General features: G+C 43.1%; 2 protein-coding genes across 2 annotated transcripts in view; one reads left to right on the forward strand and one right to left on the reverse strand.

Annotated features, from left to right (window-relative positions):
• The window catches only part of LOC126427096 (something about silencing protein 10), a 197419-nt gene that overhangs the window by 138002 nt on the left and 32046 nt on the right, over positions 1 to 27371 (forward strand). Inside the window, exon 7 of the mRNA XM_050089299.1 lies at positions 14022 to 14216. Within this exon, the coding sequence (XP_049945256.1) occupies positions 14022 to 14216 (195 nt within the window). The remainder of the gene's footprint in view (positions 1 to 14021; positions 14217 to 27371) is intronic.
• LOC126427094 (zinc finger protein ZFP2-like) overlaps positions 1 to 27371 on the reverse strand; it is a 718966-nt gene that overhangs the window by 107245 nt on the left and 584350 nt on the right. The window lies entirely within an intron of this gene.

A 27371-nucleotide genomic window follows, 5' to 3' on the forward strand; every position in this document is an offset into this window, starting at 1 on the left:
GTGATTACAAAATGTCATACATAATACCGCTTAGTATTGTCTTTCACAATTTTTAAGAACGAAAGTGAGACTTAATTTTTTTTAAAATAAAAAAGTTACATGAATCGACAATATAAAAGTAAAAGTTAAATGACCTGACAATATAAAAAAATAAAAGTGAAATAACTTGACAGTATAAAAATAAAAATTAAATGAACTGACAATGTAATATTTAAATCCACATCACTAATGTGGTTCACTTATGTTTTAATAAATCAAATGCTACTTATTAATTCACTAAAATGAATAGGATTATGCCTTGTGCAAGTATAGGTCAGGACAGCATAGGGTTCACATGTTATTTACACACACACACATGCACACCTGTTGTCTATTCTACAAACAAACTACCCATAAACATGCATTACTCAAAATTTTACTTCAATCCACTACTAGTTAAGCCAACAAGCTACTTCAGTGCTATTTCAACACCGTGTATATACCACTACAACATTGTTCTAATTCATCCTCTTCTTGACGCTCGCAGCATACGTCTTGTCACATGATAAACATGGAGAAACGTTCCTTAAACATACATAGTAGAAAGAACAATGGTTATTTGCAAATCAAAACATTTATACCAGTTCACACACCTGATAAGAGACTCGCAATTATACATTAATCATACCCATATGTTTATACATAAAACAGTAAGACAATTTCATCTAAAATTACGTTATCACAAGAATTAATCATGCAGATGACTCTGAGAAGGGTAATAAATTTTTTTTATCCTTCAGGTTAGATTACATTTTCTTACCCATTTCGTTCCTTCTTTAAGTTACCTTTCGCTTCCAAATCATTTATTTCGCCTGTGGTGGTTATTCTGGATTCAGTTCTCATGAATGGCAAAATTGTGGTCTCCTCTATTCTATAAAACAGTTTCATCTTAACATATTGCAACAGGCACAAAAGATCCGAATCCTCCTGTAGTTTCTTATTACATTAAACCAAGCTTTCCTTCGGTCCCATAATCAAAATTATTTAATCTTCCTCTACCTTCAAGAGGGAAATTTCCTCAGTACAGATCATATAGGCTGCAGTGCATCCTGCACCAGTGAAAACAGTAAGCTGTAATGCTCACAGCATCAGCAAAACACATAAACGTCGCTTTTCTAGGACAAGTATTAACGCAGAATAATTTTTCAGGCTTTGGCTCAACATCAGTCAAGACTACAAAAAGGATCCATATTTCCGTTCCATTCTGCATTTGCTGGAAAACTGCTCGTAATTTGACTGCCATAATACTATTTCAAGCCACGTAAATTACACAAACCACAACTCTTCTTTCACCTTGAAGGGAATCAATCTACTTACGAAATCCACAGACAGCACTTTACGTACTCAGCTATAAAGAACAAAAAAGACATATATCATCAATATTAACATATTAGCGCATATTGGGAAGCCTTTTGTTAAACAATCGTATTATCGCATCCTGTTTTCAAGATTCCAAACTTACTCATTCCTTTCTCAAAGTTCTCCTATCTTAAAATATTTATACAACACGCATACTATAGTAAGAGATCCTCATTTATACTGACAGATATAGAATAGTAGTGGATAGGTAGTAGCACTGAAAGCAGAAAATCGGAAACAAGGCTACTAACAGCTGGGGACCTGGGTTTGCCAGTCCCATAATACCCACAGATCCGATATTCCCCTGAGTTTTGCATTAATTCAACACAGATCTTGCTTCCCTCAGGACCGACCCGTTTCAATTTACACACAAAAAAAACATAAACAGCATTTCACTCGTTCACAAAGAAACCTTTTATGTTCACATTTGAACCAACCTAAATCCTAATTGCACAAGGAAAGAAAAAAAAAAACTACAAACATCACATCAATCAATCACATAGAAACATCTTTATCACTATTTTTACCAACATATTATTCAAAATGCATTTATCACAAATGTAAACTAATCAATTGTTTCTCTTCACCGTCCTCTCTACTCCTCACTGTCCATTCTACTCATTTGCCATGTCGCTCATTTGTTCCGATTGGGCGCCTTCTGCGCTGATCGTTTGTCATTGCCGGTTTAGTTCATTTCCATTTGCTGGATTATGTCTAGGGTTAGCCGGCCGAATTTCAACATCATGTGGGGCTCCGCCTACAGTCCTGTTCGCACCGTGTTCACTGTAGTATCGATTCTGGTTGCCGTACCTGTAGCGTTCACGATCTTGTCCACGTCCTCGATCATTTCCGTTGTTTCACCTGTGTTCGCGACTGTTACCCCAGTTTCTGTACGGCCGGTCCCGATTACTGTTCCGTTCGCGTCGCGACGACCAGTCACACCGTTGATTAGTAATACGGCCACGACTGCGGTCGCACTGCTGTGCCCCGTAATAACTTTGTGCCTGATAAGGCAGGCATTCTCATGTATTATATTCCAACTCTTGGAGAAGTGTCTTAAACGTTTCCACGTTCTCTTTGCATCATCCCGCAAGAATGACGTGCCGCAAGTGCATCGGCAATTTGGTGATGCGTATCCTAATTAGTTCTGCAGGCCCGTATGGGTCATATAAAAATTGATTTGCCTGCAGCATGTGGTCGAATAGGCGTGCTGGGCTGCCGAAACCAGACTGGTTCAAATTTGGCAGCATAATTATGCCATGTTTGACCCTATCTTGTGCCGCTTCCGACCAATAGGCGGACAGAAAGGCTTGTCGAAACTCCCGAGTGGAGTTGCAGTGACGCGCTGCCGACCTCATGCGAATCACCGGTTCGCCTTCCAAATAGCCACACATATATTCTATCGTATGTGAACTTGCCCAGTCGGGGGGAAGACAAAACTCAAATTGCTCGAGCCATGCTCGTGAATGTATTCCTTTTTGCGAATTTCGAAATATCTCAAACTTTCTCACCGTAAGGAAATGTTTGAAATCAAATCCCCGCATTTCCTCCCGGCGAGGCCCTTGAATGTTTCTATTTTCCTCATGTCTGCCCCTCAAAATACACTCTTCCCTGTCGTCAAAATCTCCCTCGTGGCCGGAATCCCTCTCTGCACTGTCCGTACAGCTATTTTTAGTGCTATTGGCGATTTCGGAATCACACGCCATGCGGTTTTCCAGATGCGCCACGCGTTCTTGTAATTCGCCTGTTGCAGCTTTGTGCCACCTGTTCACTTCGAACTGTCCCTTCTGAAATCTAAGAAGCGAACGCACTTCTTCGGTCTCTGCGACCTCTACCGGTGTAATATTGTTCTCGCTTTCCGTCACCTTCATTGTGCCTACGATGTCCGCTAATGCCGCAATCTTATCATTTATTTGTCTGTTGTCCTCCGCCCCAGTCTGCTTCAATTGTTCTACTTGCTGTTCGAGTGCGTGAATCACTTGACTGTTGTCTGCTACTGTGTTGCTAATGGACGTGGGACAATGCGTTTCCGCCTCTTGGACCCTCGAGAGTACCTGCTGGTGTTCTCTTTGGCATTCTTCTCTCAGCACTTGGAAATTCCTAAGTAGCTGTTCTTCGCTCTCTTTAGATTCCGCATCGCGACTCCGCTTGCCCTGTTCTAAGGCTTGCAGACGGTCATCGATTTGTTCAAATGTACGGCCTAATTCTTTCATAATATCACTTTTTATTTCTCTTGCCAGATTGTTTATTCTTTGTGAGATATCATCGGACACTCTCTGCATCGACTTGTCAACTTTATTTGTCTGCTGGATTAGTTTTTCGTCTATTTGTTCGCCTAGCTCTCGGATCGATTTTTCTGATTTCTGAGTCATTTGTTCGCCTAGTTCGTGGATCGATTTTTCGGATGATTCTTTTTGTTCTCAGAACGATTTTTCAGATTTCTGCGTCATTTGTTCGCCTAGCTCTCAGATCGATTTTTCAGATTTCCTCTGCGTTTTCTTTATTTTGTTGCAATAAGGCTTTCATGAGTTCTGCCAAATCAATTTGGTTAGTTGGAGGCAAACTAATTTCTGGCTCTGATGTGAGCCCGTTCGTCCTGTTTTGCATTTCATCTGAAGTATTCCCCATTTCATTTTCGGAACCGTCCGGCATGTTAATATTCGAAATCAAATTATCCCCATGGTCCATGTTGCTTAAGTTGTTGGACCGCCTACTTTTAGCTTGGTTACGAGTCTGCATTAGTTCAATTTATGCCCTGTACGCAACACACTAATCTGAATAAATGTATCCCGCAAAAATTACGACAGTCACACAAAAGGTACCCAACTTAGTACGCACTTTTTCACACGCACATCAAATTTATATCTTTGATCGAAGTCAGTGCAGTTTACAAGCGAGAAAAAAAAAACGCATACATATAAAACACACAAATATAGAAAACAAAACAAGACAAACAACACAATGCCGCTCAACAACGCCGTGAATCTTTTGAAAGTCTGCTCAGAAACAACGCAGAAGTTGTTTGAGCGCTGCAGGGAAAAAAATTAAGATTATACAACTCTCGCAGTCTAACATTTCAGAGATTCCAGAGTCTAGCAGAATCACAGAACAGGGTCGCCATGTATAACGTTGTTGCTTTAATTTGTGGTGTAATCGGAACTGATAGACAATAAAAGCAGGTTAAAAGCTGTGAGCTGTCTGGGGAAGTTAACCTTGCATTACTGCGCAACTGTTTCACCGGGTATCCAGTCTAGCTTACCAAATTCCCAACCAGACTAACATTAATTATAATCTTTTAATAGTCATACAACAACCGGTGATATATATATTAAAAAGGCATGCAACTAGAAATACATTTGCCACGGAATCGTGGCGTCAGCATTGTGAAAAATGTGTACGTCTGCAGGGCGATTATGTCGAGAAGTAACGCCAGTTTCATCGATTTCGGGTGAGTAGTTAATTAGAAAAAAAGTCGGAGGCCTTAGAACTTGAATGCACCTCGTAATATCCAGCATGGTAGCCAGTCCGTTGTGGTGGGGTCGCCATGTACCCTGTCAGTTGTAGCCCCCTGACAACACGGGGATCGCTCTACTGATGCCTGCGCCGTTAACTCCCCATGTATGCCGAGGAGTAGGTGCCCGTCTCCCTGGGGCATCGAGACTCCCGGCAATGGCCATCCTGCCAGGTGGCCTTTGCTGTGACTGGGTGGCGCCCGTGGGGAGGGCCCTTGGTCGGAGTAGATGGCATCAGGGTGGATGACACGCAATGAAGCGTGGCACATCTTCTCTTGCTGGTGGCCAGCCACCAGCAGTCTCTAAGCATTCGAGGGCTCACTTTAGAGCTAACGTGTATGGTCCCAAATCGTTCCTCTCCCTGGCCACACCGTGGGAGGAACGAAAGGCTACGAATGACAGCGAAACGTATTCGCCCCGGTATCTCGTCTGTACCGGAGCTGACGGGGAATCCTTTGTGTCCGTGAAGCCACCGTTCTGTGTAGAGCATTTAGAGGACAAGTTCGGGGAGGTGGAGGGCTGGTCCAAAATGCGGTCAGGGCCAGTCTCGATAAAAGCGGCATCCTCTGCCCAGTCACGAACCTCGCTCGCTTGTAAGAAGCTGGGGGATGTTTCTGTTACTATCACCCCACATAAAAGCTTAAATATGGTCCAGGGAATTATTTTCCACAGGGATCTCCTTTTACAGTCCGATGCCCAGCTGCACGCCAACTTAGAGCGACGAGGTGTCCAGTTCGTCTGGCGTGTCCACCAGGGTCGGAGGGATGATCAAGTTGCCACCGGTGCCTTCATCTCGGCCTTCGAGGGTGACACATTACCTGAGAAGGTCAATGTGACAGCCTACCGCTGTGATGTCAAGCCGTATATCCCTCCCCCAATGCGGTGCTTCAAGTGTCGGAAGTTGGGTCATATGTCTTCTCGCTGTGCTTCCGGCCTCATATGTCGTGATTGTGGTCATCCATCCTCTTAGTACCTCCCACCGTGGAAGTCGAACACGCTCCAGAACAAATGGACGTGGCCAGCCCATAGAGGACTCCGCGTCCGCGGCGGCTCTTCAGCGCAGCAGCTCTCGCGCAGTGAGGGCACCACCTCCACACTACGTGCAGACCGCGACCAATAGCCGCTCCCTCCGGTTTCGTATATAGGGACCTGCTCTGCCCTAGTCCAGTCAGTCTGGTACTCACTCTGGATTGCTTCTCTATCTCGGCTGTACTGCGTTCTGGTCGTTGCTCGTTGTTGACATTTGCCTGGCTCTGGTTCCAAGTGGATTTACTGTTGGTGTTTGGTGTTGTGGTTTCTACCAGCCTCCGCTGTTTATCTCTTCCTTGTTGTGTCTGTCATAGTCGGTTGTCGTTGGTCTGTCGTCCGAATCGTCCTTGTGTTTACCCGGTGGTGCGTGCTCCACCGCCGCTCCGATCTGCAGCCCGAGGCGTTCCCGCAGTTGGTTTTGGTTACTACACACCCCATCCTGATACTCCGTGTGCCCCACCTCCCATCTGTGCCAACTGCGGAGAGCACCCTCTCCCTTGCTCGCCGGACTGTAAGATTCTACAGAAGGAAACGAAAATGATGGAATATGAGACCCTGGACCGACTGACCTACACTGAGGCTAAGTGGAAATTTGAACAACTTCATCCAGTACGCATGACGTCATCTTATGCCGCCACTGTCACTCCTGCTACAGTTCCCGTAGCTGTGCCACATACTGTCAGCTCTCAGAGCCCCTTGACGGTGGGGGCCACTGCTCTCTCTGTTGCTCCCGCACCACCTACCTCGGGAGCAGCACCCCCTCAACCACTGGGGACACTGGTCTCCACTTCTAAGCCGGAGAAGTGTAAGTCTTCTTCGGTTTCTCTCTCTAGGAATGGCTCCCTTGGGTCACTCCCTTCCCAGGTTCCTACCAGCTGCACAGCAGACACCCACCAGTGGCTGAAGAAGCCACAGGTCACTGGTCGTCGAGCTCCGCGATCCTCTTCGGTCCCGGAGACTGACTCGACAGAGCCCTCCCGGCAAGGGCTACCAAAGGAACAGCGCGAGAAAGCGAAATTGAAGACCTCTAAGGCCGAGGAACCTGCAGTGGCACCTACTCCACTGCTACCTACGAGCTCTGCGTCTGAGGATGAGGTGGAGATTCTTGCGTCCGCTGAGGACGTCGATCTCGCCGGTTCCTCGGACGTGACGGACGTCACTCCTGTCGGTACTCGATCGGTGGCAGCAGGTGACCCAGCGACGTAATTTGCCTCCTCGGTCCCTTCACACCTTCCTCGGCCGTGGACAGTGTCATCCTCCAGTGGAACTGCAGCGGTTTCTTCCACCACCTAACTGAGCTCCGACAACTTCTCAGCCTTCACCCTTTCTTCTGCACTGCTCTTCAAGAAACACGGTTTCCGGCGATGCGAACCCCCGCCCTCCGTGGCTATTGGGGTTATTATCAGAACCGGGCAGCTTACGAGAGGGTATCTGGTGGCGTCTGCATCTACGTCCTTCACTCCCTTCACAGCGAGGCTGTCCCTCTGCAGACACCTTTAGAGGCTGTCGCTGTTTGGGTGTGGACACCACAGGCTGTTACTGTCTGCAGCCTTTATCTTCCACTGGATGGTGATGTCCCGCAGCATGTCCTGGCTGCACTGATAGCCCAATTGCCGCTACCTTTCCTGTTACTGGGCGACTTCAACATCAATAACCCTTTGTGGGGTGGACTGGTGGCAAGAGGCAGAGACACTGTCACTGAGAAAGTGTTGGCACAGCTCAATCTTTCCATTTTAAATGACGGTGCCTTCACACATTTCACTGTGGTTCACGGCACGTACTCAGCCATCGACCTTTCGATCTGCAGCCCTAGCCCTTTACCGTCTGTCGAATGGAGTGTGCATGACGACCTCTGTGGTAGTGACCACTTTCCGATCTTTCCGTCGCTGCCACAGCGTCACTCTTCTGGGCGCCCTAGCAGATGGGCTATGAATAAGGCTGACTGGGACTTGTTCTCCTCCATTTCCACTATTGAGCCTCTTTCCAATGAAGCCATAGATGCGGTGGTTGACTCGGTCACCACCGGCACCGTTACTGCCGCAGAATCTGCCGTTCCCCGTTCTTCTGGGTCCCCTCGGCGGAGGACTATGCCTTGGTGGTCGTCTGAGATCGCCGAGGTGATTAAAGATCGCCGGCGGGCGTCACAAGCGGCATTCCTCATTAGAAAATCTCATCGCCTTTAAACGCCTCCGTGCGCGGGTCCGCCGCATCATTCGCCAACACAATCAGGAGTGCTGGGAAAGGTATGTCTCCACCATTGGCCTCCATATCTCTCCATCGCAGGTTTGGGCTGAGATCAGGTGACTCTATAGCTATCGGACCCCTGTCAACGTCCACGCACTCTCACTGAATGGAGCAGTTTGTACTGACTCCGACATAATTGCAAACCGCTTAGCAGACCATTTTACTCACAGTTCTACTTGTGCGAATTACCCACTGGTCTTCCGCTCTGTGAAAGAGCAGTTGGAACGTCGGAGTCTTTCATTTCACACTTACCGTCCTGAATCCTACAATGTTCAGTTCAGTGAGTGGGAATTCCACAGTGCCCTAGCCACTTGCCCTGATATGGCTCCCGGGCCAGATCGCATCCACTGTCAGATGCTGAAACACCTCTCAGTGGACTGCCAGCGACGCCTCCTTGACCTTTACAACTGTATCTGGGTCGAGGGTGAATTTCTGTCACAATGGAGGGAAAGCATCGTAATCCCCGTTTTGAAACCTGGCAAGAACCCACTGGAGGTGGACAGCTACCGTCCGATTAGCCTCACCAATGTTCTTTGCAAGTTGCTCGAACGCACGGTGAGCCGGCAGTTGAGTTGGGTACTCGAGTCTCGGGGCCTTCTGGCGCCGTCTCAGGGTGGGTTCTGTAAGGGCCGCTCTGCCGCCGATAATCTGGTGAGCCTGGAGTCTGCCATTCATACGGCCTTTGCCCACCGTCAGCACCTCTTCACTGTCTTTTTTGACATCCTCTCTACGCTTTGTGGTTGGGGTCTTTGGGGTCCGCTGCCGATTTTTGTACAAAATTTTCTGTCGCATCGTACCTTCCGCGTGCAAGTTGCGGCCTCCCATAGTTCCCCCCGAGTTCAGGAGAATGGGGTACCACAGGGATCTGTCTTAAGTGTCTGCCTGTTTTTAATTGCAATTAATGGGCTCCCTGCGGCGGTGGGAAAGTCTGTCTCAGCTTCCTTGTATGGTGACGACTTCTGCCTCTACTGTAGCTCCATTGGCATTGCAGCTGCTGATCGTCAGCTGCAGGGCACTATCCGCAAGGCACAGTCTTGGGCTGTAGCGCATGGTTTCCAGTTTTCGGTTGCCGAGACCTGCGTTATGCATTTCTGCCAACGACGCACTGTTCACCCTGAGCCGCGGCTTTATCTTGACAGTGAACCTCTTGCTGTGGTGGCGACACATCGGTTTTGGGTGTGGATTTTGATGCCCGATTGACTTGGCTCCCTCATATTCGGCAGCTCAAACAGATTTGTTTGCGGCATCTTAATGCTCTGCGTTGCTTGAGCCACACCTGCTGGGGTGCCGATCGATCTACCCTCTTACGGCTCTACCAGGAATTAATTCACTCCCGCCTGGATTATGGGAGCCTGGATTATGGTTCAGCATCCCCTTCTGCATTGTAGGTGCTGGACTCTATCCTCCACAGCGGGATCCGACTTGCCACTGGAGCTTTCCAGACAAACCCTGTGAACAGCATCCTTGTGGAGGCAGGTGTCCCCCCACTGCGGTTACGGCGCCAACGTTTACTTGCCGCTTATGCTACATGCGTTTGTAGCTTGCCTGGGCATCCCAATTATCATCTCCTGTTCCCTGAGTCTGTCGCCCATCTCCCAGAACGTCGGTCCCGGTCGGGTTGTACGATCGCAGTTCGCGTCAGAGAGCTTCTCTCCGGGCTTGAGGTTTTCCCTCTTCCAACTCTTTTCCGGGCCTCTCTGCGTACACCCCCGTAGTGTGTGCCCCGCCCATGCCTTCGGCTCGAATCGGCACAGGGCTCGAAGGACTCGGTCCCTCCTGAGGCCTTCCGCCGCCGCTTTCTTTCCATCTTTGACACGTATCAGGGCTCTGGCGTTGTCTACACTGACGGTTCGATGGTTACTGGTCGTGTCGGTTATGCTTACACTCTAGGGGACCATTACAAACAACACTCATTGCCGGCTGGCTGCAGCGTTGTCACTGCAGAGCTGGTCGCCATCTTTCGTGCCCTAGAGTATATCCGCACCTGCTCAGGTGAGTCCTTCGTTATCTGTAGTGACTCCCTGAGCTGTTTACGAGCTATGGACCAGTGTTTCCCTCACTCTTGTCTGGTGATGGCTATCCAGGAGTCCCTCCACACTCTCGCCCGTTGTGGCCACTCTGTGGTCTTTGTGTGGACCCTGGTCATGTCGGCATCCCAGGCAATGAACGTGTTGACATGCTGGCCAAACAGGCTGTCGGTGCACCAACCTTATCGATTGGGCTTTCGGAGAGTGACCTCGGGTCAGTTTTGCGGCAGAGGGTACTTTGCACCTGGGGTGAAGAATGGCGCACCCTGCCTTCACCCGACAAACTTCGGGCCACCGAGAAGGCTACCGGTGCGTGGCGCTCCTCCTTGCAGGTCTCTCGCTAGGAGTCTGTTGTCCTCTGCCGGCTGCGCGTTGGCCACACCCGGATGACGCACGGCCACTTATTGCACCGCGAGGACCCACCTCTATGTCGCTGCGGATCTGCTTTGACGGTGGACCACATTTTGTTGGAGTGTCCCCTTTTGCTGTGCTCAGGCAGACGTTTGCGCTGCCTGATACGCTCCCTGCCCTTTTAACAGATGACACTGCCATGGCAGGCTTAGTTTTGCGTTTTATTCGGGCCGGGGTTTTTATCACTTAATCTGAGTGTCATTTGTTTGTTTTGAGTCTGGCCTTTGGCCTACGATTTTACTCTGTTTTTTTTTTTTTTTTTTTTTTTTTTTTTAGGTGGTTGGCCAACCACTGTCACACTCTGTGTGATTTTAATTCCTTTTGTCTGGTATCTGTCTGCGTCTTTCTTGTCCTGTGTCGTCTGTTGTCATATCCATTGTTCGTTTTTATTCTGTGTGGGTGTTTGAAGTTTTGGAAAAAGGGACCAATGACCGTAGCAGTCTGGTCCCTTCAATCCCACAAACCAACCAACCAAATATTCCTACACAGTAATTGTTGTCATCACAAGAATCAATAAGGTGTGCTTTTCTAAATAAAGTTGACTTATGCATTTCAAGTAAATATCTCATATTTAACTTTATACAGAGGTAACCACAGGCTGCTCAAAATAATTATGTGAGTAATCATTGCTTGTTTCTTTACTGATTATATATATTGTTCATCTCTGCTTGGCTCTCTTAGCAAAATGTCTCTGGCCAAATGATATCATTGCTACTTTAATTACAATAGTATTTTGTTACATATAAAAAAAAACAGAAATACATTTCTGTAAATACAGTTTTGAAATCAGTTTCAGGGCAAGGCATAGACACCTTTAATGTAAAATGGGTTTTATTTATCTCATAATGTACACAATTTCAGAACATATGTCTGATGTACAGGACACATGTCAAGGTTACAATTTGCTTATTTAAAATTTTGTCACACTTACAATAAGACTTTGTAGAGCGTTAACTTACTCACAATTTGTCAAACTTACAGTATTTACATCTACTATAACTATCATAAATTTTTATTCCATTTTAGGAACTTCATCCTTCATGCAATCTTCCACAGAGTAGCAGCTTCATTCAATTAGAAAATCACGTAACTTGCTTTTTAAAATATTTATCTTCATATTCATTATGTCACACCCTTTTATTGTGTTGTGAATTTTCACGGCTATATACTGAGGAGTCTGAGCACGCAGTTTTAAGCGATGAGAGATGAGCATAAAGTTCTCTTTATGTCTTGTGTCATATGAGTGTTCTAAACGGTTCTTTTTTTTTTTTTTTTTTTTTTAAAGTTAACTAGATTAGCTGTGCTGCGTAGGAAAAGGACGACCTCAAAGATGTATAGAGGGGACAGTTAACATTTTTAGACCTTTAAATAATGGTCAACATGATGCCCTCAGCTGTGCAGAGCACATGTTGCAAATCATTCTTTCTTGCAACTTAAAAATTCGTGTAACATTTCCCAAGTTTCCCCCAAAAATTATTGCATATCGAATAACCGATTCAAAGTAGCTATTATATGCAATTTTCCTGGTGGCCATATCAGTGGCACAGGCTAAAATTTCCATTGCAAATGCAAGGCAGTTTAATTTATTTGCTAGCTATTCTATATGAGAATTCCAACTCAAAGTTCTGTGTAAGTTTATTGCCAGGAACCTGACAGAGTCAATTTCTTCCATTTTTTTATTGTTGTTAGTGACACAGATTTCTTCAGTTTTCGAATGTTTGGTTTTAAAACTCATGATGTGGGTTTTTGAAATGTTTAGCCTTAAGCCATTTTGACTGAACCAAGTTTCCAGGTTACTTAATAAATAATTATCGTATGTAATGTTTTAGTGTCCAGGTAACAGTGTTCAGATCCTATAAGCACGAAGAGAATTGAAGGTGGCAAGTCCGTGGGGTTCCCAGTTGCCGAAAAGCCGTCGTGTAACACTGTCTGCCGAGGCATTACCACTGTGCCGAGTTCCCACAAGCTGACCTGACTGTCGGGAAGTTGTGCAGTTAAAGGAACGGCGCCGCCCACTCTGTGCAGTCCACAGCTACTGTGGTTACGTGTCTTACCTGTCTGTTCCTAAGGACTGGAAAGTACCACACCAATATTCAAGAAAGAAAATAGGAGTAACCCATTGAGTTACAGACCCATATCACTGACCTCAGTTTTCAGTAGGATTTTGGAGCATATACTGTACTCAAACATTATGAATCACTTTGAAGAAAATGACTTATTGATACATAACCAACACAGATTCTAAAAATATCGTTCTTGTGCAACACAGCTAGGTCTTTATTCCCATGAAGTAGTGAGTGCTGTCGACAAGGGGTCTCAGATCGATTCCATATTCCTCGATTTCCGGAAGGCTTCTGATACCGTTTATCACAAGCGACTGTTAATCAAATTGCGTGCATGTTGCATATCCTCTCAGTTGTGTGACTGGATTCGTGATTTCCTCTCAGAGGTCACAGTTCATAGTGATGGATGGTAAATCGTTGAGTAGAACAGAAGTGATATCTGGCATTCTGCAAGGAAGTGTCATAGGCCCTCTGCTTTTCCTGATTTACATAAATGATCTAGGTGATAATCTGAGCAGCCCCCTTAGTTTGCAGATGATGCTGTAATTTACCGTCTAATAAAATCATCGGATGATCAATTCCAATTACAAAATGATCTAGAGAGAATTTCTGTGTGGTGTGAAAAGTGGCAATTGGCACTAAACAAAGAAAAGTGCAAGATCATCCACATGGGTACTAAAAGAAATCTGATAAATTTTAGGTATACGATAAATCACATAAATCTAAGGGCTGTCAATTCGACTAAATACCTAGGAATTACAATTACGAGCAACTTAAATTGGAAATACCACATAGGTAATATTGTGGGGAAGGGGAAACAAAGACTGTGCTTTTTTGGCAGAACGCTTAGAAGATGTGACAGACCCACTAAAGAGACAGCCTACATTACACTTGTCCGTCCTCTGCTGGATTAATGCTGCGCAGTATGGGTTCCTTACTGGGTAGGATTGATGGAGGACATCGAAAAAGTGCAAAGAAGGGCAGCACATTTTGTGTTATCGTGCAATAGGGGTGAGAGTATTACTGATATGATACGCGGCGAGATCACTTTACAAAATTTCAATCACCAACTTTCTCGTCAGAATGCGAAAATATTTTGTTGACACCCCCCTACATGGGGAGAAATGATCATCACAGTAAAATAAGAGAAACCGGATCACGAATGGAAAATTTAGGTGTTCCTTTTTCCCACGCGCCATTCGAGAGTGGAATGGTAGAGAAGTAGTATGAAAATGGTTCGATGAACCCTCTGCCAGGCACTTAAGTGTGAATTGCAGAGTAACCGTGTCGATGTAGATGTAGATGTTACTGAAGGCTCTGCCCTTTGTGGTTCACAGCTACTGCAGCAACGTGTCGTTCTACCTGCTGCTGAAAGCCCTTCGCACGCCCGTGGTGGCTCATCCCGTGGTGGGGCGGCTGGCCAAATACCGCAAGCTACTGGCGCAGGCGGAAGGCGTCTTCCGGGAGGTGGTGCGGCCGCAGCTGGCCACCGTCCTCGCCGCCGACTGGGACACCGTGGCGGCCTCTGTGCAGTAAGTAGCTGTCCCGCCATTCTGACTGTACGTATTAAATTGTGCAGTGTGGCTGCCGGCCCGTACTCGACTTTGAGACGCAAAATATTTAGTATGTAACCACGTGTACTGTGCGATTCTTTAGTACCTCCGGGGTTTCGGCAGATGACTGCCCAAAAACTGTGACACGTAGACAAAATAGACATGTATGACTAGAAAGAGCATCCCTTGAGTTTTTAACTCGCGTTACAGGTGCTCTATGCCAGCCCCATTTGTGATACAGCAAACGTCTTTATGATGCAGCAAACGTCTTTATGATAGTTGAACTCTTGCGTTACATATACTGAGTCAAATTGAGTGGGAGTTGTAAAGCCACCCTGTACTGCCATATAATTAAAATATTGTCTACCTTACAATTAAAATATTGTTTAATAACTATAACAATAAAAGAACAGTCACAGTTCTGTCTTTGCAGATAAGATGTAGGATCGATTAAAAGAAATTGCAGGGCAAGGATCCTAGATCTACTGGGTGACTTAAAAACAAAGAACTGTATTCCATTAATACACTATGTAATGGAAATCAGTAGTTGAAAATAATACTGCTGTTAAGTTTTTTGCTGCTGCAGTTGTTCCTTGTTGTCCAAAAATAAAATGGGATACGATTTCGCTGAGAATTGCCTGGATCTCAAAAATGTTTGAGAACAGTATGTTAATCTTTGTCTTCCGCTTACTATTCACTTGTAATTCCTTCATCCGACAAAATTGTCAATCGTACAGTTCTGTCGTGTTCTCAGCATAGTGTAACTAGGTATAAATAAAATTTCTTTAAAACGATACACCAGTTAAAATCACTGTCAAATATATTCTCTTCACTCTTGAATAAGCACAAAATGATTTTTCAGGTTTCTTCATACTTTGACAATATATTTCATGTAGGTGCAATGGAAACAAGCTACAGTCTTGCCTTCCCATGTCTGATCATCAACACAGCTCACTTCCAACTCCCTCCAGCAAGAGTAACATAAACCATAGATGCAACAGTCTTACATCTACAGACCATAGAGAATCATTCATGTCTATATTTTTCACAAATGGCTTATATGTACAATAGTTTACATCAAATAATAACTGGACATTTGTGAATTATCAGTTCATTTTAGAAACAATATATTATCAAGTTGGTGCCTAAGTTTGTAGCATTTTTCCATACTTTTTTAACAGATACACATAAAAAAAAAACTTTAGTCATCAATAATATATTCTTGTTCAATATTTAGAACAGTTTGCCAACACTGGGGTACTTCTTGATTATGTGATTGTAGAAGTCACGTCGTTTTGAGATGAAGAATGTGTAGAGGCATGTTCAGAGCACAATTTTCATCCAGAAATGAAGTTCCTTGAAGGTTGTTTGACAGACAATGGAAAAAGTGAACATCTGCGAGCATAAGATCAAGTGAATACAGTGGGCATGGAATGGCTTCCCAACCCAACTCCTATATAATGGTTTTTGTCAGTGTAGCAGAATGCGGGTGGGCATTATTGTGGTGTAGCATCACTTCACGCAGTCTTCCAATTGTTGTTCTCAGATTGCGCCTGGAAGACGTCACAGTTGTTGACAATAAATGTCACCAGTGATGGTTACACCTCGGGTAGGTAATTCGTAGTACAACACACCGTTGTTGTTCCACCAGATAGAGAAACAATTAAAATCGCTCAAAAGAGGAAAGGCCACTGGACCTGATGGGATACCAGTTCGATTTTACACAGAGTACACGAAGGAACTTGCCCCCCCTTCTTGCAGCGGTGTACCGTAGGTCTCTAGAAGAGCATAGCATTCCAAAGGATTGTATAAGGGCACAGGTCATCCCTGTTTTCAAGAAGGGACGTCGAACAGATGTGCAGAACTATAGACATATATCTCTCACGTCGATCAGTTGTAGAATTTTGGAACACGTATTATGTTAGAGTATAATGGCTTTTCTGGAGACTAGAAATCTACGCTTTAGGAATCAGCACGGGTTTCGAAAAAGACGATCGTGTGGAAACCATCTCGCGCTATTCGTCCACGAGACTCAGAGGGCCATAGACACGGGTTCCCAGGTAGATGCCGTCTTTCTCGACTTCCGCAAGGTGTTTGATACGGCTCCCCACAGTCGTTTAATGAACAAAGTAAGAGCATATGGACTATCAGACCAATTGTGTGATTGGGTTGAAGAGATCCTAGATAACAGAACGCAGCATGTCATTCTCAATGGAGAGAAGTCTTCCAAAGTAAGAGTGATTTCAGGTGTGCCGTAGGACCGTTGCTATTCACAATATATATAAATGACCTTGCGGATAACATCGGAAGTTTACTGAGGCTTTTTGCGGATGATGCTGTGGTATATCGAGAGGTTGTAACAATGGAAAATTGTACTGAAATGCAGGAGGATCTGCAACAAATTGACGCATGGTGCAGGGAATGGCAATTCAATCTCAATGTAGACAAGTGTAATGTGCTGCGAATACATAGAAAGAAAGGTAATTCCATAAATTATCTGGGAGTAGGCATTAGGAGTGATTTAAAATGGAATGATCAAATAAAGAAGCTGATTGTCGGTAAAGCAGATGCCAGACTGAGATTCATTGGAAGAGTCCTAAGGAAATGCAATCCGAAAACAAAGGAAGTAGGTTACAGTGCACTTGTTCGCCCACTGCTTGAATATTGCTCACCAGATAGGGTTGATAGAGGAGATAGAGAAGATCCAATGGAGAGGAGCGCACTTTTTTACAGGATCATTTGGTAATTGTGAAAGTGTTACGAAGATGATAGATAAACTCCAGTGGAAGACTCTGCAGGAGAGACGCTCAGTAGCTCGGTACGGGCTTTTGTCGAAGTTTTGAGAACATACCTTCACTGAGGAGTCAAGCAGTATATTACTCCCTCCTATGTATACCTCGCAAAGAGACCATGAGAATAATATCAGAGAGATTAGAGCCCACACAGAGGCATACCGACAATCTTTCTTTCCACGAATGATACGAGACTGGAATACAAGGGAGAACTGATAGAGGTACTCAAAGTAGCCTGCACCACACACTGCCAGGTGGCATGCGGGGTATGGATGTAGATGTAGATGCATAACATTATCATTTGTGGATACACACAGGTCTTGATAACAGAAGTTGCTATTTTGTTTTGACTCAACTGTTCCTTTATTTTCCTTATGTTGGCATTAGATTAGATTAGTACTTGTTCCATAGATCATGAATATGACACTTCGTAATGATATGGAACGTGTCAGGTTAATAAAAGGTGTCCATACAAGATATTACATTACACAAAATATTACATGACACTTACTCTTTTTTTTTTTTTTTTTTTTTTTTTTTTTTTTTTTTTTTTTTTTTTTTTTTTTTTTGTGGGGGTTGGGGAAATTGCCCACTTACTATATCCAAAAATTCATCTAATGAGTAGAAGGAGTTGCCATTAAGAAATTATTTTAATTTCCTTTTAAATGCTATATGGCTATCTGTCAGACTTTTGATGCTATTAGGTAAGTGACCAAAGACTTTTGTGGCAGCATAATTTACCCCCTTCTGAGCCAAAGTTAGATTTAACCTTGAGTAGTGAAGATTATCCTTTCTCGTAGTGTTGTAGCCATGTAAACTGCTATTACTTTTGAATTTGTTCGGATTGTTAATAACAAATTTCATAAGTGAAAATATATATATATTGTGAGGCTACAGTGAAGATCTCTAGCTCTTTAAAGAAGTGTGTGCAGGATGATCTTGGATGAGCTGCAGCAATTACTCTGATTACACGCTTTTGTGCAATGAACACTCTTTTACTCAGTGATGACTTACCCCAGAATATGCTGCCATACGAAAGCAGAGAGTGAAAATAAGCGTGGTAAGCTAATTTACTGAGATGTATATCGCCAAAATTTGCAATGACCCTAATAGCATAAATAGCTGAACTCAAATGTTTCAGCAGATCTTCAGTGTGTTTTTTCCGGTTCAACCCGTCATAAGTGCATACACCTTGAAATTTTGAATATTCTACCATAACTACCGATTTCTGATTGAAGTCTATATTTATTAATGGTGTCATTCCATTTGCTGTGTGGAACTGTATGTACTGTGTTTGGTCAAAGTTTAATGAGACCCCATTGGCAGAGAACCACTTAATGATTTTTTGAAAAACGTCATTTACAATTTCACCAGTTGTTTGTTGGGTGTGATGCCTATACTTGTATCATTGGCAAAAAATACCAGCTTTGCATCTTCGTGAATATAGAATGGCAAGTCATTAATATATATTAAGAACAGCAGAGGACCCAAGACCGAACCTTGTGGCACTCCATTCTTGATTGTTCCTCAGTTTGAGAAATCATCAGTTTTTTTTGCTTATTATGTGAACTGCTTATTTCAACTTCCTGCACTCTTCCAGTTAGGTATGATTTAAACCATTTAAGCACTGTCTCATTCATACCACAGTACTCGAGCTTAGCTAGAAGTATTCCGTGATTTACACAATCAAAAGCCTTTGAGAGATCACAAAAAATCCCAACAGGCGACTTCCAGTTACTCAGAGCATTTAATATTTCATTAGTGAAAGTATATATAGCATTTTCCGTTGAAGAACCTTTCCTTAAACCAAACTGACATTTTATTAAAACTTTATTTTTACAAAGGTGTGAAGCTACTGTACAATACATTACTTTTTCAAGAATTTTGGGTAAGGCAGTCAGAAGAGAGATTCGGCGGTAGTTGTTGACATCAGATGTATCCCCTTTTTTATGCAGTGGTTTAACAATGGCATACTTCAGTCTATCTGGGAAAATACCCTGCTTCAGAGAGCTATTACATATGTGGCTAAGAATCCCATTTATTTCTTGGGAAGAAGCTTTTATTATCCTGCTGGAAATGCCATCAATTCCATGTGAGTTTATCATCTTCCTAATTTCAGAAGGAGAGGTGGGTGGAATATCAAGTGTATCAAATGGTGTGGGTAAGGCCTCTTCCATTAACTGCCTTGCTTCTTCTAATGAACATTTAGAGCCTATTTTCTCTACAACATTTAAAAAATGATTATTCAAAATGTTTTCGACTTCCTGCTTCTTGTTTGTCAAGTTTCCATTCACTTTGATGGTAATGCCGTCATCCTGTACTCTCAATTTCCCTGTCTCCCTTGTAATAATAATCCAAATTTTTGTTTACTTTGTTATCAGAGGTATTAATCTCAGACATGATGCACATGCTTCTGGACTTTTTAATAACCTTTCGTAATGTAGCACAGTAGTTTTTATAATATTTGGCTGTTTCTGGGTCATTACTCTTTCTTGTTGTTAGATACAGTTCCCTTTTGTGGTTACAAGATAAGACACCATTTCTCGTCACCAGTAACGATACAGGAGGGGAATGGTTGGTGTTGTTCATGAGCCAGTTGATGACAAGCAAGCAGAGATGCACATATGGCCACCCACTGATTTCTGTGATTTTGACTTAGAGCACGCAGTACCCATACACCTAGTATTTAAACCTTTCCCATTGTGTGCAAATGTTGCACAATGGTGGAATGATAACAGTTCATCAAATTTGGCAGTTTTTGAGTGCGCTGACACGGATAATTGTGGATTAATGCGTTTAAATGATCTTCACCAAACCTTGAAGACCTTCCTGAATGTGGAGGGTCACTATTGTCAAAACAATACTGCTTACAATGAGAAAACCATTTTCTTGCCGTGCTCTGTCAAATGGCATTGTCTCCACACACTCTGCCTCTACTTCTGTCACCCCTCCATTGAACACAAACAGAAGAATATGCTGGAAATGTTTTGATTTCTCCACTTGGCACTCCATTTTCTAGTGTCCACTGCTCCACTCACTCTATCCAGATCACAAAATGGCAATAAGTAAACTCAAATAGCGACAGTGAACTACAAATAAAAAATGACAATTGATAAATAACCCCGTAGCAACTGGGATACCAACAAGCAAAACACTTATGCTCTAAACTTACGGAACAACCTAATATAATGGGTTTTTTACAGTTTTATATGGTGATAAGATCAAAATTCTCTGCTGATACCTGGTAAGTGGAAACATAATTTGTCACATAAAATCATCAGTTTTTCACCCTGCTGACTAAAAAATATGGAGACATAGACTTTCAGAAATAAAGGAGGATAAATGAATGTGAAATAAGAAATATGAGTCCCCAAACATAGAAATAAATCGATAAACTCACAGCGAGAGAATACGCTTTGTCAGTGTTGCAAAATAATATGAGAACAAAAGGCTTATTATGTCGTACATTAGTTAGAGCTGTATCATCATCCACTATGCTTCAAGATTGGACAAGTGTATGCGTATCATACACTGGAGACAAAAACATGTGATCTTTGACATAACCCAACATGAAGAAATCATGCGGTGTGAGGCAGTCTGGCACTGAGGTAATTGCAAACATCTGAAAGAAGGTGTGGTGGAGCTTTGTCTTCCTGCAAAAAGAAGTCTCCACTGTCTCGCTGTAATTGTGGTGTAAACCATTGCTGTAGCATGTCCAGGTACACGAAGTCGGTTGCAGTTTTCTTCACAAAGAAAAACGGTCCACAAACCTTTGTAGAGGATGTGGCACAAAAGATGTTAACTGTAAGTGAATCACAAATGTGTTCCACAATCTTGTGTGGATATTGTTTGTCCAAACACCCACATTATGGTGATTCATCTTCTCAGATACATGAAATAGATTTCATCACTGAATGCCACCTTCTGTGGAAAATGTCTGCCTCTATTAGCTGCTGCAAATTCTGTCAGAAGTCAGAATGGAGCTCACTGTCCAGAATAGTTGGTGCACGTAAGACCTGCAGGCGGTACACTTTTACACGCAGACATTTGCGTAAAATGCACTGGACAGTTAACTGCAGTATTTTAAATTCTCTGCTCGTACGTGTTGTCGATCTCGTCAGGATCCCGAAGGATGACTCTCGCACATGCTCTACCCTCTCTGCCAGTGTTTGAAGAGATTTCAGGATTGCAGCTGGTCGTCGTAAACTTCACTCCGTAATATTTCAACTGGGCACCTGACAGTTATCTTAAGGTGAGCTATCGAAGACTGACGAAGATGTCCTCCGCTCCGTCTTATATAGAGTGCTGATAGTATCGCCACATGTGTCGTAGTCACGGTGACAGAGGGACCACACCGCCATGCGGCAGCACCCTCGCTGGTGGAACTGCAGTGACCAGCCATCTTTGGTGTTGCCACTCACCACAGTCATCATAGTATTCTGCTGTCTTTGTCTGGAGCAAATCTCGGAGATGACAAATTCCGCGCATTATCCAGCTAGTAGCTGCTGTCGCGGTTCATTAGATTTTCCGTGATGCTTATTTCAATGGATTTTTTTGTAATGGGGTCCCAAAAAGATGTACTGTGGCCAGAAATTATGTTTTGTCATACTCCATTGCATGTCCTTTCGAGATATAATGTTCCGCAATTGCAGACTTGCTGTGTTGCAGAAGGCAAATGCATTGTTTCTGTTCTGTGCAACGTTCTTCCACTGTGCACGTTGTTTGTCCTGTATAGGCTGTACCACACTGGCAAGATATTTTGAAAATTCCCGTCTTCCGCAATAACAAGTTATCCTTCTCTGATCCCAGTAGATCTGAAATCTTAGATGGTGAGTGGAAAATTACTTTTACCTGAAAATTACTAAGGATTCCTGCTGTTTTGAAGGAAATATTTCCAAAAAAGGGAAGAAAAGATAGGGACGTTGCTAGCACGTTCTCCTCTTCATCCACTTCCCGGTTCTTGGTTTTAGGTGAGAATGCCCTGTTAATTTGCTGGGTTGAGTATCCATTGTCTCTGAACACTGTCCTTAAATGTGCAAGCTCTTTAAGTAAACTATCTGCATCCAACACTGTATGTGCCCTGTATACAAGGATTTTAAGCACATTCGTGGTTTGGGATGTCAACCTGAAGAATGGAAGTACAAATCAGTGTGTGTGTGTGTGTGTGTGTGTGTGTGTGTGTGTGTGTGTGTGTGTGTGTGTGCGCGCGCGCGCGCGCACGCATGCGCCAAGTCTGCAATTGCGGAACATTGTATCTCCAATGGACATTCAATGGAGTATGACAAAACATTAATTTTGGCCACAGCAACATTTTTCTGGGACTCCATTATAAAAGAATCGGTTGAAATATGCATTGCGGAAAATCTAATGGAGTGTGACAGCGGATACCTGCTGGATAATGCCCGTCATCTCTGAGATTTGCTCCAGACAAAGACGCCAGAATACTCTGATGACTGCGGAGAGTGGCAACACTGAAGACAGCTGATCATTGCAGTTTCACCAATGAGGGCACTGCTGCCCAGGTGGTGGTGTCCTTCTGTCACCGTGATTCTGACACACGCACAGCAATACTATCAGCGTGCTATATAAGATGGAGTGGAGACCGTTTTCATCAATCTTCAAAGGCTCACCTGAAGATGACTGACAGGTGTCCAGTGAAAATATCATGGAGTGAAGTTTATGACGACCGGGTGCAATCCCAAAATCTCTTCAAACGTGTAATTCACCAGGAAAATTTTAAATTTTACTTCTCTGCCAATGTTCACGGCTGGTGTGTTTACTCGGCACCACATAAGCAGCCATCTCGTAGAATGTGTTGTATCACTCACAGATTCTTTTTACTACTGGAGCTTTAGCATGATGTTTGGTACAAAATAGTTATTGAACTGTCACAAGTGACTCACATGTAGCGAAATCGAGGACACAAAATGCGAGCGTCACTCCACTCTAAGCACATTCTGTCACACTTATCCCCTAGTGGTGTGGTTTGTAAGCGCACCACAGCACTGTTCCAAATTGAAACTTGGAGAGACACTCTATCCACTGATATGTGTCATTTTCATGTATATCTCTTAGTTTTTGCACAGTCATCTTCTGGAAACCAGGAGATATTATGAATAACCCTGTACACACCAAATATATTATACAGGGTGTAAACCACAAGAGGGAGCGGTGCAGGGGTCCTGCCTGCCATTGGTTTCAGTCGGCCCACAGAAGAAATTCCTGGGAGACAATGAGAGGCGCACGCAGTGTACTCTGCCTGGGCCGCATTTTCAGATATTTTTGCCAGCTCTCTTCTCATCTCAAGTTTCTTTCTCATATTAATAGTAGTAAATAATTCTTGTCTGTTGTAGATGTATTAGAAACCTGCAGGTCTTGAAACTGAAAGTAATTTAAAATGAATGAGCTGAAACTATTTGCTTTTACTGGTATTTATTTTCCTTTGACATTTCAAAATGCCTGGCATCTGACCTTCAGAGTTCACGTTTATGTACATTTTGTGAACATTGTTTCTTTACTAGAGCATTCCAGAATTTTGCATGGCAGTTTTTAAGACAGCTATTGTAAAACTTTGTAAGCAAAGAAACAGTTCCCACAACATGTAAAAAAAAGTAAATACCTGAAGATGAGATGAACATAAAATGAATGTTCAAGGTGTACTCCAAAACTATTGTCCATTTGATCATAAAAAAATAAACTCATGAGAAAAGATTTTTATTGAGAGAAATATTTTACTACATGTCTATTTCACTTTTCCGCATAATTGTCATTCATATCTATACACTTTCAGTAATGCTAGGAATTGAACTAGTCGGTTAGTCCAGTCTCGAGTTCATCATCTTTTTGAAATTGTTGTCCACCCAGCCACTTTTTCAAATGCAAGAAGAGGAAATAGTCACTTGGTGCAATGTCAAGACTGTACTGAGGGTGCTCAGAAAGTTCCCACTGAAAACCTTGAGTCTTCTCCTCAGTTTTGGCAGTGGTGTGATGTTATGCCAGATGATGGTTTCACACAACATAGATTTTGGGTTGCACATGTCAGTTTGGTTAGCATTTCACAGTAAATGTCAGCTGTAATTGCTGATCCACGGTCCATGAAATCGAAATGGTTTCACACAACATAGATTTTGGGTTGCACATGTCAGTTTGGTTAGCATTTCACAGTAAATGTCAGCTGTAATTGCTGATCCACGGTCCATGAAATCGATCGAAAGGATGCCTTTTTTGTCCCAAGAAACAGTAGCCATAATGTTTCAATTCGAGAATGGAGATTACTCTTTTTTTTTGTGCATGTACTTGAATGGTGCCACTGCATCTACTGTTGTTTCGATTCTATGTCAGTGTATGATATTGAGGTCTCATCGCCCATAACAATGTGAGAAAACATATCACCTCAATCTGTCTATGGCACTTCAAAAACTGGTGTGCACTACGCATTCTTTTCTGTCTGCGCTGATCAGTGAGCGTTTTTGGAACCATCTCACACACAGTTTCTGAGCAACATTTTGGAGTTCATTACACAGACCACTAATTGTCAATCACCAATCAGTTGATCGACTATGATGGTCCGAATACTGGACCTGACACTCTGCTGTTCAGCCTAAACATTTGTGCGGCCATTTTACAGTTCGTGACACCATTTTCGAACTCATTGTTTCAAGTCCGTACATTGGTTATTATTCACGATGGATTTCAGCAGCTGAAGATCGTTTTGCTGGTAAAAATCTAATCACACTGTGCACTTCACAACTGGCGGGATCTACCATTGTCTCAGCCATCGCGATCTGCTCTCAGTGACTGGCAAACAATTACTGAATCAATCCGACACTGCAGTAGTTTCCTAAAGAGTCAGTAGACAGCGCTGCATGTGTGAAACTTCATTCTGCCCTGCCATCAGTTTAATATCGGTCACCGGACCTTAGTTTTGGAATATGCCTCATACTTTGAAAAATGCGTGTTTTGAGTCATAATTTGTTGATGTGGTGTGTTGGGAAAGGGGTGCCATTCATATCAGTACGTTACCCTGCAAACATGAACATCACGGACGCTACAGTTTTGACTTTATGCACTAAGAGCACTGCTTTCGCATCACGTGACAAAGTGGCCCACGAGACTGAGTGAGTATGTGAAACGGGACAGTGGCTCACCAAAGGTTGCCCACACTTGATGGAAAAAGATAATTGTTTCCAGTGTACAACAGTGATGTACGGGAAGTTGAGACGAACGATTTGATAAGGGACACTTGCGTCTGTAAGGCTGGGATATAAACTTGGACTGGCCTACAAAAGCCACCTTAACTATAGCACGTGCCTGCCGAATGGGATTTTCAGTATTCTCTCAGACTCTTACACTACCACTGTAGTTGGCTATTTCATTAGCATAATTAATTTAAACAATGCCATAGGGGTAATAAAAGAAAAGAGACTTCTGTAAACGTTATACAGAAACTAATTATGTTTGTAATTTGATCTGAACCTAACACGTTCAACACTGCTGCCTCTCCTCTTTGATTGTGTAGGTGACAGTTTTCTGACAAATTAAAAGAATAACAATCCAATAGTCAAGCATCTTACAGGCACACATCTGGCATCATTTTAAACTCCAACCTTCATAGTTTATGAAATATGCAAGAAAAAGACCTTCACAAATGCATATTTATTTCATATTTTATGACAAAAATTGTTTTCATCTAATTTACATACAATTTACTTCCAAATGATAGTTTTGAAAACACTGAGGTATATGAAGTCCAACACTGCAGTCTTTATACCACTATGTGCTTAGTTTCCTTATCATCTTGCTATTCTATTTCCTTAGTCTGAGAAGACTTTGGAGTAGCACATGGCATATACTTTGTTGGCAGCGAGTTTTTTTTACCTTTTTTCAAAATTTGTGACCATAATTTCCATCTAATCGAGTGCTTGGTTTTGGTTCCAGTGATTGTGCAGCTAGCAAGTCCTTCATAACTTTATTTACAAACACCATTAGAGAGATCTTTTCTTGGTGACATCATTGTAAAAAAAAAAAAAAAAAAAAAAGAAGGTATTTTGCTTTAGCTTTCATGTTTTGATGGCTTGTTGACAATCCCTTTCTTTTCTTCCTGACAGTTCTGACAGCTAGTGTTTGATGTTCTTGCAACATATTCAGTAAAGGCACACTTGTAAATCGACTCCTGCTGCATCTAGTCGAAAATGTTTGAAATCCTACAGCTATTCTATAGCCATCATGTAGCATGTGGGAAAACACATTTCAGCGAATGGAAGAGCTGTGCCAGTGAAGGATATGGGCACCATCCACAAGGCCTATGCGAGTGCAGCCATATGGTGTGTGGACATAAGGCTGAATGTGTTAACCCTTAAAAGAACAGTGTCCTTGCAACGAGAAGGCTAGAGAAACAAAATAGTTAATTCTTAATTTTATGCTGTAAAAATTACAATATATCTACACAAACATCAATTTTATGTTTTGTAAGTTCAACAACGGAGAATTTTTAATATTGAAGGACAGTTTTACCAAGGAAAAAAAATGAATTGTGGAGTGTGGAAGCACTGTAGTTGAGGCAGCTTTTGTAGTCCAATGTGAGGCAATTTCCTGGCTCGATGGATTGCAAGTATCCCAGGTCACATTGTTCATCTCGCTTCCACATGTTGTAAACAGTTATCATTTAGACCCAGTATACCAATTCTGTTGTACGCTGCAGATACCTTGGTCGCAAAGGAAAGGGAAGAAAATAATGTGGAAGCAACTGAAGTGGAATTTTTGAGAATTTGGCTTGGTGTAGGCTTTAGTGGATAACATATGAAAAATCCCTATAAGACAAGTATGAGTAAAAAAGATTAAAAAGGTAAGGGTGTGTGAAGAGAATGGATGAGAAGAGGACAGCTAGGAAAAACACAGGATGAAGTCAGGAGAAGGCTGAGGGGATGCCTAAGAGGAGGGGAAGAGAGGAAAGGATAGGTGGCATTTGCATTCCATGCAGAGCCTGCCTGTGTGGCATGGCAACCTGTGTTGTGTGAGGGTGACTACTAAACAGTGTGGGATGATGGCACCTTATTTTGTAAGCTATACTCTAACCCCAGACGTCTAGTTCTCTCTGTTTAAGTCGTGTTTGTGTTCCGTGCCGTGAGTGATCGATACTGCTTGTTGTTGCTCACAAAATATTGTCTGTGTTACATGTTCTTTTGTTTTGAATTTATTGTGTAGCTGAGTCCTTGGCATCACACCTAGACCAAGTCCTCATTCTTTTGAGGTCTGCACTGATCTGTCACATCTCTCAGAGTGACATTAAATGGAAAGAGCACATAGTCATGGAAAGAGAACATAGTCAGTTGTAAGGAAGGCG

Source organism: Schistocerca serialis, chromosome 11 (genome assembly GCF_023864345.2).
Source record: "Schistocerca serialis cubense isolate TAMUIC-IGC-003099 chromosome 11, iqSchSeri2.2, whole genome shotgun sequence".
Taxonomy (NCBI): Eukaryota; Metazoa; Arthropoda; class Insecta; order Orthoptera; family Acrididae; genus Schistocerca; species Schistocerca serialis.